Consider the following 15661-nt stretch of genomic DNA (forward strand, 5'->3'; position numbering starts at 1 on the left):
TCATCAGCAAACTTACTAACCCATCCTTCCACTTCCTCGTCCAGGTCATTTATAAAAATCACAAAGAGTAAGGGTCCCATAACATATCTGAGGCACTCCACTGATGACCAACCTCCATGCAGAACATGACCCATCTACAACCACTCTTTGCCTTTTGTGGGCAAGCCTGTTCTGGATCCAAAAAGCAATGTCCCCTTGGATCCCATGCCTCCTTAATTTCTCGCTAAGACTTGCATGGGGTACCTTATCAAATGCCTTGCTGAAATCCATATACACTACATCTACTGCTCTTCCTTCATCAATATGTTTAGTCACATCCTCAAAAATTTCAATTAGGCTCGTAAGGCATGACCTGCCCTTGACAAAGCCAAGCTGACTACTCCTAATCATATTATACCTCTCCAAATGTTCATAAATCCTGCCTCTCAGGATCTTCTCCATCAGCTTACCAACCACTGAGGTAAGACTCACCAATCTATAATTTCCTGGGCTATCTTGAATAAAGGAACAACATCCACAACCCTCCAATCCTCGGGAACCTCTCCCGTCCCCATTGATGATGCAAAGATCATCCCCAAACTTTCACATATCAACTTGTATTTGTCAAGCTTTCACTCACTCACTCAACCTATCTATTTCCTACTGCAGAGTATAAACATCATCATCACAGCATGTCCCCCACCTCAATCCCTTCTATTTTTGTGTCTCAGCAAGGTTAGATACTTTAGACACTGGCTGTAAGTTATCTTGTGCAACAGCCTATGATATAGCTCAATTACCTTCTGGAAGCCCAAATGCACTACATCAATGTTCCCCTGTATCAGCTCTGATTGTTAAATCCTCAAAGGACTCTAGCAATGATAGGATTTTTCTTTCATAAGATTTGGTTTGATTGCATTAAGCTTCTCAAATGACTTACTATTTCTTTCTTGAGTCAAGACATTGAGCTAAATTACCTATTACTTCCTGCTTTTTTTCCTCCCTTCTTAATCAAGGAGATCACTTAAGCAGTGTATCATTCCACTGGGACCCATCAAGAACTTGGTGAGTTTTTAAAAACATCAACCGATGGGAAGTCCTGGAGACCCCAGTCCTGCTGAAGGATTTCGGCCCAAAACGTCGACTGTACTTTTTTTCCAATGTGCTGCCTGGCCTGCTGAGTTTCTCCAGCATTTTGTGTGTGTTGCTTGAATTTCCAGTATCTGCAGATTTCCTCTTGTTTGTGACCCCTACCTTTGGTCTCATTAGGTTCTGCAAAGCCTTGTCCCTCATGATAGAGATTGCTACAAGTACTTCCATGTCATTTGAAAATTAGCCTATTATCTTTAGGGTGTTTGCAGTATCCTCCACAGCTGAGATTGACATTAAGCACCGATTTAAATCATCTGTAATTTTCCCATGATTAATACCACATTCTCATCCTTGGCTATCCCAAACATACCCAGATATCCTCTTTAATTAAAAACAAAACCTCACTGTATACTTTAATGTTTCTTCTCTCCTTATCAATGTTTTCTTAGCTTTTTAATTTCACATTGTTGGTTCCTGAAGAGTTCCCCAACCTTCTGATCTATTACGTTTTTGCCACTTTGCATGTTCCAGTTCTTGTTTCTTTGACTTTGTTGACCACACATCTTTTTCCTTGTTGAGTCTCTCCTTCTAACTGAGATAAATTTCTGCTGAGCATTATGGATTTACCACATTATCTTCCACTGCTTCTCCTGACCTTTCCTTTAGCCTATCTTCTCAATTCACTCAAGTCGGATCTAATCTCATACCTTCTTAATTGTGCTTATGTAAAGTGAGGACATTGTTTTGGACCATAGTTGTTCTCCCTCAAATTGCACCTGGAATTCTACCATTTTATAATCATGATTCCTAGGGGATCCTTAACTATAATATTGTTTATTAGCAAGAGAAGATCTGTAGGTGCTGGAAATCAGAGTATATACACAAAGTGCTGGAGGAACTCCGCAGGCCAGGCAGCATTTGTGGAAAAGAATAAACAGTTGACGTTTCAGCAGAGCTCCTTCATCAGAACAGATACTCTTTTCCATAGATGCTCTGTAGCCTGCTGAGTTCCTTCAGCATTGTGTGTGTTGCTTACTAATCTCATTTTACAAATAACCAAATACAAAGTAACCTGCTTCGGTTACACTTTACAACATACTACTTGAAGAAACAATTCCTGATCCACACAACAATTTCTTCCATATCTTTGCCAGTTTAATTAAATATTAATTAATTAATTAATTTATTAAGATAAAGTGCTGAGTAGGTCCTTCTGGCCCTTCGAGCCACTCCACCTAGCAATTCTCCAGTTTAATCCTAGCCTAATCACGGAACAATTGACAATGACCAATTAATCAGTACGTCTTTGGACTATGGGAGGAAAATGGAGCATCCGGAGGAAACCCATGCGATCACAGGGAGAATGTATAAACTCTTTATAGGCAGTGGCGGGAATCAAACCCTGGGTCACCTGTACTGTGAACCGCAGTGCTAACCACTACTTTGCCGTGCCTCCCAATATGCAGATTAAAATTACCCCTTCTCATGTGACCTTGATATTTCCTCATTATGCCTCTTCTTATCAAGAGACAAAATATTCAGTGCCTATACCCTAGTCTCACTCGTGTCTTCTTTCCCCTGCTCTTCCTTATTTCCACATAAACTGACTCCATATCACAAACAAACAACATCTATTTCATGACTTATCTTGCTTGATTGCATCACTGCCTTTCCCTTTCTGCCCATTATTTTACACCATTAAGTTCCCACTCCTGATCACCTTGCAACCACATCACTGTAACAGATATAAAGTAAATTTATTAGTACTATGCCATAAACTTATCTATCTTATTACCGAATGATAGTAACACTTGTAAGAGCCTTGAGCTTTGGCCTTTTACAATTTACTTTACTCACTCTCAAGTTCCATTTTCTACCATTCACTTTCACTTATAATTTCTGGCCCTTGCCATTATGCTTTCATTTTCATCTTATACTTCATTAGCCTCCACCAATGCACATTCTCGCTTCTTTTTGAATTATTAAGTTTCCTTTCACGAGAACCCTACATCCCAAATTAGTTTAAACTCTTATCGATTAAACTATTTATGCAACATTTCTGGGTTTGTGGAATGGTAGTAGCAGGTAGAGGGTGAGCAGATAAAAAGAATTCCACAATCTGTTATACTACTACTTCAGTAAGAAGCTAGGCGTGCTTTTTTAAAAAAATCTATTTTTGATTTAGTGTCTTAAAGTCAGTCATTATAGTTTTCAAGTGAATAGTATCACATTAACCAAATTAACTACCTGTGTAATGATTGTGTCCAAACCATTGGCGCCCCATGCATAATCCATTGGATTTGAGTGCAAGACACCCCTTTAATGTACAGAAAACAATACATTAAATATAAACATATATGAGAAACAATAAGCAATGGTGTTATCTTTAGTCAGTAGGTTTCAAACTACTCAAGATGCAAAATAAATGGGTAACTGAATTTTGAACATTAGTCCACTGTAGTGAGTTTAAATTGCAAGATTAAATGTAATACAATAACAAGTCCCTTCCCATTCCTTTATCCACCATTTCTGGAACTAAGTTCCAAGCTTCATGGCAAATAAACCTTCATATCTTAGCCAAGTAACCACTTCACAAGAGCCAGATCAAAGAACTGTTTTCATATAAAATTCGCATGCAATATGTCAGCAAAAGATCACTGGATAGGAACAAGTAACTAATCTACACATATGGAAGCACATTCAGATACACCAGCTCAAACACTGATCAAAGTGGAGAACTTCCCAAGTTTGTGAAGTTAAATACCACGATTCTCCAGATTTATTTATTGAAGTATTTGAAGTTTCTCTTTACATTTTAGTGTACGTTTAAGATCAATTTATCTCAGGAGACCCAACTATTTGTATGAACAACAGCATGCAAGATTTGCAAGTTATAACACATGACTTTAGTATCCAAGGCAAGAAGATCCAAATAAATGATGCAGAGGGCATGGAGTAGTAAAAACTAGAGGACAGGCTCAGACTGTGGACTGATGGAATTATTGATATAGAGATGAATATCAATGCTGATCGGGAATCAGACTTCTGTGCATTTTACCCAGCAACAGCAGTTTACTTCATCGAAATCAGGCTTAGTAGCTGATTGAGTAGATAGATAAGGTGTACACTATATTCTCAGAATGACAGGAATGTAGATGATGGGAGATGATGGCTATATGGTGGGTTGTAAGTTATCATCAGAACAAAGTTGAATGCACCGATTCAAATCTGCAGACTTCTTCAAGGTGCTGCATTTCCCAGTTAATGGATATTCTTACATACCATTCAGAAATATAAAGCCAGATTAGTCAGGCTAACATTTAAAGCAGGTGCAAAGGGAGCCTTCATCAACCCACCCTCCAGCTTCATGAAAGGAAAAAAGTCAGAGTTACATGATGCAGTTCAGTGCATTATCAATGTGGCTGGATGTTCCAGAAAGGCAAACAGCTTATCACCTCCTTTGGTCAAAGATAGAAATTTGTGACGTCTTCAGTAACTCTACAGATGGAACATCATCACAATACACTTTATCAAGAGTAGATCCTGTACATCAGTCAGATCTCATATAAACTTATTGCTCACATCCCAAAGACTCACAGTGAGATCCTTCAACGTCACACTTGTGTTCCCCCAACCACTACCTCTTACTGGCTATCACCTATGAGAAGACCTGAAGGCCAGAAGGGCAAAATAAAAGCAGTGTTTAAAACTGGTGATCCTAGACTCAAGTGGGTTAGAGAACCATGGCGCCACACTTTGATTTCCCCAGTGCACTGATGGAGAGCAAACAAAGCAAACATCAACAGGTGCTTAGTCCTCTAAAAATACTGAGAAAGCAAGAGGTTCTGGGCAAATAAACTCCAAATGACAGTGTGCTGATGTTCCATCGGCTATGGCTTTATCAGGATTGGAACTGATAGTGGTCTGCACCAATTGACTTCAAGCCAATAAAGGAAAAGGAGATGGTGGATGCCTGTATTATGATTCCCCAAGAAGATAAAGTTGTTTGCAAATACTCCACCAATATGTTTGTAAATGTCCCATCACCACAGTTTTCGAACTAATGCCTTGATAGCTTTATTCTCCTTTGCAACCTGCCAGAGATTCAAGTCTGGCTGAAGCTCATTCTTAAGAAAACATGGGAATCTCTGCTTTGCCAGCTGCTCACAGGGACACACGTACATATAAATGTCGACTGCTGCTAGAAGAATACTCTAGAAAATAACAGAAGTAGGTCATCTGTCTCTGCAAGCTTGTCCTGCCATTCAGTAAGAACATGGCTGAGGTACCTCAGGCCTCATCTTCTCTTCATGACTAGTTCCCTATAGCCACCTATTTTCAGACTTTCAATATAAGTCTAATTATTTTCAGGAATTTATAAATTGTTTTCTAGAAAACATGTCCTTGAATCTCAGAAGGCCATGGATCAAGTGTTGGCTATAATCACAAAGACATTGACTAAAATTTAAAATACTTTTGAGTTCTCCATTTTAGATGAGAAGGTCTCAAAACAAATGGTCACAAAATTTTTCTTAATGAAACACTTCAAGCTTCAATATAAAACTAATCAGTAGCTTTTGCAATACGTCTTACCATGGACCCAATCCTAAATGTGGCACTGCTGTGGGTGCAATGATTCCATTAACCAATTGCTGGATAATTCTGAAAGAAAAAGGCAAGTTTAAGTGGTACTGTTATTACCAACTATTCACAAGCATGTTACAAGCCTCCATTGATGAAAATACTACATGGAAACTATGATAATGCATTATACACAGTTATCAGAACAGTCAAACTTTTGTATGGTAAGATGAACTCTTGTCCTCATAATCCACCTTGCTATGACCTCACACTTCATCATTTACCTGTACTGTACTTTTTTTGGTAGCTTTTACACTTCATTCTGCTTTGTTATTGTCTTACAGGTGTCCCCCGCTTTTCGAACGTTCGCTTTACGAAACCTCACTGTTACGAAAGACCTACATTAGTACCCTGTTTTCGCTTTCAGAAGGTGTTTTCACTGTTACGAAAAAAAAATTCAACGCGCGATAAAAAATCAGCACGCGAAAAAATCAGTGCGCGATAAAAGGCAGCACGCCCCAAGCAGCCGCTCTCCCCCGGATTCGGAACTGCTTTGCTTTAACACGTGCCTGTGAGCAGTCGTTTGCAAGATGAGTTCTATGGTATCGGAAAAGCCTGAAAGAGCTCCTAAGGGTGTTACACTTACGGTAAAACTAGACATAATTAAGCGTTTTGATCGTGGTGAACGAAGTAAGGACAATGTGAGCTTGGCTTGTGGAAGTTGACGAACATGATGTTGAAGAGTTTTGGCATCCCGTCACCAAGAATTGACAGATGAGGAGCTGATGCAATTGGAAGAAAAAAGGATAACAATGGAAACCGAATGAGTAATGATAAAATACGACTTTTAATTTTGAAAGGGTACGTCGGTTTAGGGGATATTTGCAGGATGGTTTGGGTCCTTATTAAAGAACTGTGTGATAGAAAAACGCGCGAGGCTCAGCAGTCAAGCAAGCCTTCCACATCAGCCACAGCAGACAACGAACCTGGACCTTCGACATCGAGGCGGGCAGAGATAGAAGAAGATGAGCTGCCTGCTCTAATGGAAACAGGCAACGAGATGACACCCAGTGTCCCACCACCCCAACCCCCAGGCCACGGACAGATACCGGTTCGTGGAGAATGCAGCGGTAGCCAGGAGGCACACACAACATCTTTAAGGAAAAAGCCGAAATAAACATGCTAATTAATTAGGTGCCGCTGACACGTAATTGTCGGCCCAGATCAGAGACAACGCAATCGGAAATCGGCACTGATCTGGGCCGACAATTACGGGCAGCACCTAATTAATTAGCATGCTTGTTTCGGCTTTTTTCTTAAAGATGTGCTGTGTACCTCCCGGCTACCGCTGGACCCCTGCGTTCTTCACGACAATGTATCGCTCAGTGGCCCGGAGGATGGGGGCCACTGCACCACCCAAACTCCGACAAGTCTAACACACCATCAGTGTGCTCTGCGCTGTCTTCCCGATTCCCATAAGTGATACTACACTGTACATACATTATTTCTACTTTATATAGGCTGTGTATTTTTACGTGTTATTTGGTAGATTTGGCAGCTTCACAGTTTAAAGGTTACTGGAGAGAGTGCTCTTGCCAACAGCACTTGCGTGAGATTTTCTGCCGACGGCGCTTGCGTGAGATTTTCGCTTCAGCGAACAGTTCAGTAATGATTGTGGAAAAGTATTTCTACTTTATATAGGCTGTGTATTTATCATATCATTCCTGCTTTTACTATATGTTACTGTTATTTTAGGTTTTATGTGTTATTTGGCATGATTTGGTAGGTTATTTTTTGGGTCTGCGAACGCTCACATATTTTTCCCATATAAAAAAAATGGTAATTGCTTCTTTGCTTTACGACATTTCGGCTTACGAACTGTTTCATAGGAACACTACCTTCGGATGGCGGGGGGATCCTGTACCTTATTTTCCCTCAATGCACCGTGTAATGATTTGATTTGTGTGAAGAGTATGCAAAGCACACTTTTCACTGCATCTTGGTACATGTGACAACAATAAACCATACGAGACCATATGTATCAAAAACTTTCATTTTAAACTGCAAATTAAATCTAGAATAGCCACAAGTGTTCAAAATGTATACTTTTTAAAAATTTCATTCAAGTGTACTTGCTTTTTTTTGGATTAATTTTTCCCCAATACAATTATATTGGACATCATAGAAATACCACTAATAGACAGTGAAGTAAAATAAATGACAAATGACAGCCAAAGGGAACATAGGGGACACTTGTATTTGGCCACTCAGGTTACAGAAATCTGTCCAAAAATCCAAAGATATAGAAAAGAATTCACTCTCACAGATCTAATGGGGAAAATAATAAAGAGCATTAAACATAAGAATAGAATTAGGCCAGTTGATCCATCGCGCCTGTTCCACCATTTAACCATGACTAATCTTTCACTCTGAACCCCATTCTTTTGCTTTCACCCAGTAACCGCTGATACACTTATTTATCAAGAACTTATCAACCTCCACTTTAAATAAAAGATTAGTTTTATTTGTCACACGTACATTGTAACATACAGTGAAACAAACATTCAATAACTTGGCCTTGCCAACCATCTGTGACAATGAATTTCAAACTGATCAACCTCTGGTGAAAGGAGTTCCTCCTCATCTCTGTTCCACAGGGACATCCCTTCACCCCCCACCCAACTCTCCGCCTGAGGCTGTGCCTTCTGGTCCAATCCTCTCCCACACTGTAAACATCCTCCTCACATCCACTCTATCCATGTCTTTTAATATTTGGTGAGTTTCAATGAGATCATTCCTCCTACTTTTAAACTCCAGCAAGTAAAGGTCCAAAGCAATCTTCAGGTATTAACGTATCATTGCCAAGATCAGTCTCATAAACTTGGACCCTCTCCAACACCAGCATACTCTTCTTTGGATATGGGCACAAAACTGCTGACAACCGACACAGATTTTTTTTCCAATTCATCTTTCTTGACTCATGCACGGATGATGTGATGTGATTATTGACTATAGGAGGGGAAAAAAAAAGAGGTCCTTGAGCCACTCCTCATTAGGTCAAGGGAGGTGCAGGGTATCAGCAGCTTTAAATTCCTTGGTGTTAACATATCAAAGGACCTGTCCTGGGGCCAGCATGCAAGTCCCATCACAAAGATGGCATAATGCTTCTACTGTTTTAGAAGTCTGCACAGATTTAGCATGTCATCTAAAACTTTGACAAACTTCTATTGATGCACAGAAGTGAGTACCCTGACTGGTTGCATCACTGCCTGGCATGAAAGCACCAAATGCCCATGAAAAGAAAAGCCTACCAAAAGTGGTGGACCTAGTCCAGTCCATCACTGGCAGAGCCCTACCTACCTACCACTGAGTACAGCTGCAAGAAGAACTGTCACAAAAAATGCAGCATCCATCAAAGACTTCCATCATGCAGACCATGCGCTTTTCTCACTGCTGCCATTGGGAAGGAGGTACAGGAGCCTTATAACCCACACCAGCAAGTTCAGGAACAGTTATCATCAACCAACAAGCTCCTGAACCAGCACAGATAACTTCACTCAACTCAACTCCAAACTGACTCCACAACCAATGGACTCACTTTCAAGGCTTCTACAACTCGTGTTCTTTTTTTATTGATTTATGCAGTTTGTCTTCTTTTGCATATTGGTTGTTTAACAAGTGTTTGTTACAAGTTTTTCCACCGATTCTATTGTATTTCTCTGTTCTATTGTAAATCCTGCAAGAAAATGAATCTTGAGGTAGTATATGGTGACATTTACTTACTTCGATAATAAATTTACTGTGAACTTTGAACAATGTCGCATTATGAAAAATCTCGATACTGCCCATCTTCCAAGAATGTAACCCAATGCCCCCCACCGTTTGCCCTGCAAAGTGGGGATTACCTTTAATATAGAGTCAACAACATTTAACTCAGTTGACAAACACTGAACTCTGAGGAGTACACTTACCCTTCTAGAGTTGGCACTCCTTCGTTCCGTGTTGTAGGCCGCCGTGATGGGAAACGGGGTGTTCGGGGTTGCCTAGAACTATATCGTGGACGTGACTGGTGCTCCCGCTCCCTCCTGTTTTCAGAGTCTCTGTTTTCATCTGGTGCTTGGTTTGCTCCAAAGGAAAAGGGATCAAAGGGATCATCCAAAATACCAAATGTAAACTGTCCATAGCTTCCTTGCGGCAAGGTAAGTAGGTGCTGGTCTAAACCCTAAAGTAAGCAGAATTTTAGAAAATTAGGAATAAAGGTTCAGCTATCTTATTAAAAAATCATTTTTCATTTGGCTCCTTCTTATCCATTTTGTAAGGCAATTTACCCTTATGAAGGCCAGTATGAAGCTTTAATTCAATACTTGTAACATCATTTGGCTCATGGTTAATTTACCAGAGAAAATCTACTCTGCTAAGTTCAGCCACACATTGGTCCAACACAGGAACGTTTTATGGTTTTCAACTTCCATAAGGAGCATAAAATAATGTTGGATATCCAACATTAACTGTTAATCTAAAATACAATTAATCTTTGACAAGAAGACAAAAAGGATGTTGAATTTGGATCAAAAATAGATGAGTCAAAATATGAATATTTTTATCAGTAGAATAAATATTAACTTCCCTCAATAGAAGTTAAAGCATAATTTACAGTATTATTCCTCATATTTACTTAGTTGTACGCATCAGACTTTGGGTCCTTATTCCAATTTGCCTTTTTAAAATGTGGAAGCATACTTTTTCTATCTGCATTTCTAAGATCCAAAGCAAGGAGCAATATATTTTCTGTTTTTTTTTTAAACCTAAAGCCTGATTTATACTTGTGCGTACAGGCTACGCCGTAGTCTATGCTGTAGGCCTGATTTATACTTTTGCGTACCCCTGCGCCGTAGCGAGTATGCTTAGTTGTGTCTGTGTCACTCTGCAATTCACCACCAAAACGCTAGTTGGCAGTGGGATTTCTATGCCACTGTGTTGAGTTTCTTCGTGAGAGCCATGAACGAGGAAATGCATTTCAAATATTTTCGGATGTTGGCAGGTAAGATTTGACGATTTGGTTCATCATCTCCAACCATTTATTTCGCATCAGTGTACAGACATGGCGGAGAAAAGCAACCGGAAATGCGATGCTACCAAGCGGACCAATCACAGTTGTTGCGGTCTGCATAGCCACAACGCGCGAGTTACTTTTTTGGGGAGGTTCATGTCACCCTACTGCATAGGGTACGCAGTACCTACAGTGTACATTTGACACAGAAATATAAATTGGGCTTAAGAGTAACACTTCGCTCCCATCTGTGCTAAATGATACCGAGTCCAAAATGGTATTCCTTTTCTTGCTCTAAGCATAATACATGTCTGTACGACAACCAAATGGTTATAATTCAAAAGTGAACGTTAATGAGTATTTCAAACAATTCAACAGAAAGTCCTAGGTGTTCACTATCCTGTCCTTATCAGATGATCATGCACAAATATACTTTGAACAGAAATCCCTTTATTCTATTTTTTCTCTGCCACTGGATTTCAATGGCAGACACTTTATACCGACAGAGTAACAAATTGCCTCATTTACAGTATTGTATGGAAGAAATACTCTTCAGCTGTTTCCCTTATATGTTCAGCTCCCCACAATGACAATCCAAATACAGCAGTTCTATTTATACAATGAGATGATACTAAAATAGAAAAGCAGAAAATTCTACAACTACTCAGCAGCTCAGTTGCTGACTTTGGAAACAAATAGTGAATATTTCAGGTCAATTACCAAATAACAGACCAATCATATTTTTTGTTTTTAGGTCGGATGTCTAACATCTAGAATTATCTGATCTTCTTTCAACTTGAACACTGTCAGAACTGCAAATCTAGGTCTTGAATTTTAAGAGTCTCCAAACAAAAAGAGTTTCTGTAGTAAGCCAGTAAGGCATAGGAGCAGAATTAGGACAAATGACCCATCGAGTCTGCTCTGATGGTTGATTTATTTTCCCTTCACACCCATTCTCCTGTCTCCTGCCTGTAAACTTTGATGCCCTTCCTAATCAAGAACCTATCAAGCTCGGTTTCAAATATGCCAAATGACATGGCCTCCACAGGAATCTGTGGCAATAAACTCCCCAGATTCACTAGCATCAGGCTGAAGAAATTCCTCCTCAGCTCTATTCTAAAGGGACATTTTTCTATTCTGAAGCTGTGCCTTCTGGTCCTAGGTTCCCCCACTACTGGAAACATCCTTTTCACGTGTACTGTCTAGGCTTTTCAATATTCAGTAAGTTTCAATGAGAACAACCCTCAGCTCCAGAGAGTACAGGCCCATATGTTAACCTTTTCATTCCCAGGATTATTCTCGTAAGCCTCCCCTGGACCCTCTCCAATGCCAGTATATCCTTTCTTAGATATGGAACCTAAAACTGCTCACAATACACCAAATGCAGTCAGACCATTGGTATACATGTATTGTATTTGTTATTGAGGACAATGGCCACAAGGATATTCGGCACTATCTGCCTATTACCTTTCCCTCTCCTGACAGTTACACAACTACCTAGCTCTGCAATCTAGGTGTGAGTATCTTCCTGCAGCTCTTATCTATTACCTCCTCATTCTCACGAATGAGTCAAAGGTCATTCAGCACCAGCTCCAGGTCCCTAACAGTCTGTAAGGAGCTGCACTCAGATACACTTGTCACAGATGTAGAATCAGCAAAACTGGAGATCTCCCAGATCTTACATTAGGAGTACATCACTGACCTGGAATCCATTCTCACTACTCTAGCTGGGCACTAATAGACAAAAAGAGAAACTTGACAGAAACCTCAACCTAGTCTCCACCTCTCCTTGCCAAAACCAACTGAATCAAAACCTCTGTTCCCCACTCTTCCCTTGACCCACTCTAACAATGGCTGCTCTGCTTAAACCTAAATTCTTTTTATTGCCCCAAACTATCTCAGTCATGCTAGAGATTCTATAAGAAATTGTAGTAGGTGGTTGAAGATGGAAGAAAAGTAAGAGGAGTAGTCATTCTGTGGCACTGTATTAATAATGAAATCTTAAATACTTCTTTAAAAAATTCTATCACATTTTCTGTAAGTGGCACACAAATTATTGTCTCAATCGATTAGTAACCTGCTGTTAAGCTGCAGTCATTTCTAGAAATTAAATCCGTTACACATAATGGATTAAACAATTACTTTGGGAAATATACAATTAATTTGAGCTGTGCTGCAAATGCAAACATTAAATAGCTTTGCCAACTACAATTACACTGGACAGCAAATTTTTTCCAGAAGTGTTGCTTCCTCAGAAATTTTTTGCAGTTATGATGGACTGGTTGAAGCTGAACGCAAATGTAATTTCAGACTACTTGCATCACGTAGGAATTTGGAGAAAGATGAAATTGATTGTCATTGAATATAATGCATTTAATTGGATAACAGTGCTGATGCTTTGCAATAGTTTAACTAAGCTAAAAATGTTCTGTTTATGATTTTTGTTTGTACTCAGTGTCTGAGGCTTATCGCTTAAGTGTCCAACAATAATCAGTCAGCATTGTTGGGTTCTAGTTGCCTTGGTACCGTTTCTCCATGACTGCAATGTACTGGTGAAACCTTTCACCATGCTCATTACAGATGGCGCCAGGATTTGCAGGGAAGAAGTCAAAATGGGAATGCACAAAATGAATCTTTAGTGGCATGATGCACTTCATGGTTTTGTATGCTTGAAACATGTTGTCAACTAGCTGCATATACAGCTGTAAGAAAAACTTTGTGAACCCTTTGCAGTTACTTAATTTTCTACATTAGTTATTCAAAAAATGTGATCTGATCTTCATCTAAGTCACAATAATAGACAAACGCAATCTGCCTTAATTAATAACACACAAACAATTGTAATTCTTCTTGTTAATACTGAGTACACCATTTAAACAATCATAGTTTAGGTTTAAAAAAAAGTACGTGAACCTCTGGGGTAATGCCTTCCACAAAATCTATTTGAAGTCAGGTGTTCCAATCAATGAGATGAGATTGGAGGTGTGGGTTTCTAGAGATGACCTACCCAATAAAAACAGACACACAAAGTCAAGTTACTGACAGAGCCTGCTCTTCTTAAGAAAGATTTCTCTATGTGCATCATGCCTCGATCAAAACAACTTTCAGAGGAGTTTAGAAGGATTGTAGAGATGCATGAAATTGGAAAAGGATACAAAAGCATGACTTGAGTGTTCATCAGTCCACAGTAAAAGAAATTGCTTTCAAACAGAGGAAATTCAGTACCTTTGCTTCTCTCCCTAGGAGTGGGCTTCCTGCAAAGATAACGCCAAGGTCACAATGTGCAATGCTGAAGGAGGTGAAAAAGAACCCAAGGGTATCAACAAAAGACCTGCAAAAAACTCTAGAGCTTGAAGTTTCTGTTCATGTGTCCACTATAAGAAAAACATTGAGCAAGAATGGTGTTCATGGCGTCCACAGAGGAAACAATTCGCTCTCCAAACAAAAAAACAACAACCACCTGGATATTCCATAACATTTCTGGGACAACATTCTGTGGACAGATGAGACAAAACTTGAACTTTTTGGCAGAAATGCACACCAATATGTTTGGAGGAAAAAGGGCATTGCACACCAACACCAAAACCTCATCCCAACTGTGAAGCATGGTGGAAGAAGCATCATGGTTTGGGCTAATTTGCTGCCTCAGGGCCTGGATAGCTTTACAATCGTTGAGGGAACAGTGAATTCAAAATTGTATACAAACATTTCACAGGAGAATGTTAAGGTAACTGTCCGTCATCTGAAGCTTAATAGAAGTTGGATGGTCAAACAAGACAATGATCCAAAACACAAGACCAAATCAACAGAATGCTTTAAAAAGAAGAAAATTTCTGTTTTGGAATGGCCATGTCAGTCCAGACCTTAACCCAATTGAAATGCTGTGGTGTGACCTGAGCGGGATGTTCATGCGAGGTATCTCAGAAATATTGATGAACTGAAATAATTTTCTATGGAGGAATGGTCTAAAATTCCTCCTCATCATTGTGCAAATCTGATGAGCAAATCCAGGAAACATTTGGTGGAGGTTATTGCTGCTGAAGGAGGTTCTACCAGTAATTAAATCCAAGGATTCACATATGTTTTCCAGCCTAGACTGTGAATGATTAAACAACATGTTCAATAAAGATATGAAAAGTACAATTATTTGTGTATTATTAGCTTAAGCAGATTGTGTTTGATTATTATTATGACTTAGATGAAGATCAGAACACATAATAGTAATTAATGCAGAAAACCAAGTAATTGCCAAGTATTCACAAAGTTTTTCTTACAACTGTAGTTGTGAAGAAAATTTTCAACAACAGCCTGGAAGGTCTTCCATGCGATTTTCTCCAGTTCTTCTAATTGCCTGTCATTGACAACCTATTTGATTTGTGGACCAACAAAAATGCCTTCTTTAATCATGGCATCAGTTATTCTGGGAAACATCTGATCCTCGCTGACAATCAACACTGGCGCACCTCAGGGGTATGTGCTTAGCCCACTGCTCTACTCTCCATATACACATGACTGTGTGGCTAGGCATAGCTTAAATATCATCTATAAATTTGCTGACGATACAACCATTGTTGGTAGAATCTCAGGTGGCGAAAAGAGGGAGTACAGGAGTGAGATATGCCAACTAGTGGAGTGGTTCCATAGCAAAAACCTGGCACTCAACGTCAGTAAGACGAAAGAGCTGATTGTGGACTTCAGGAAGGGTCAAAGGAACATATATCAATTCTCATAGTGGGATCAGAAGTGGAGAGAGTGAGCAGCTTCAAGTTCCTGGGTGTCAAGATCTCTGAGGATCTAACCAGGTCCTAACATATCAACTTCTATAGTTGTACCGTGGAGAGCATTCTGACAGCCTGCATCACTGTCTGGTATGGAGGGGCTACTGCACAGGACCAAAAGAAGCTGCAGAAGGTTGTAAATCTAGTCAGCTCCATCTTGGGTACCTGCCTACAAAGTACC

At 39.7% G+C, this 15661-nt stretch overlaps 1 protein-coding gene across 1 annotated transcript in view; it reads right to left on the bottom strand.

Annotated features, from left to right (window-relative positions):
• The window catches only part of rnf126 (ring finger protein 126), a 69917-nt gene that overhangs the window by 25627 nt on the left and 28629 nt on the right, over positions 1 to 15661 (bottom strand). The window contains exons 4-6 of the mRNA XM_063032160.1: positions 9624 to 9874; positions 5665 to 5733; positions 3319 to 3388 (exon numbers count right to left, since the gene is read on the bottom strand). Coding sequence (XP_062888230.1) covers positions 3319 to 3388; positions 5665 to 5733; positions 9624 to 9874 — 390 coding nt within the window. The remainder of the gene's footprint in view (positions 1 to 3318; positions 3389 to 5664; positions 5734 to 9623; positions 9875 to 15661) is intronic.

The sequence above is a fragment of the Mobula hypostoma genome, chromosome 24 (assembly GCF_963921235.1).
Source record: "Mobula hypostoma chromosome 24, sMobHyp1.1, whole genome shotgun sequence".
Lineage (NCBI taxonomy): Eukaryota > Metazoa > Chordata > Chondrichthyes > Myliobatiformes > Myliobatidae > Mobula > Mobula hypostoma.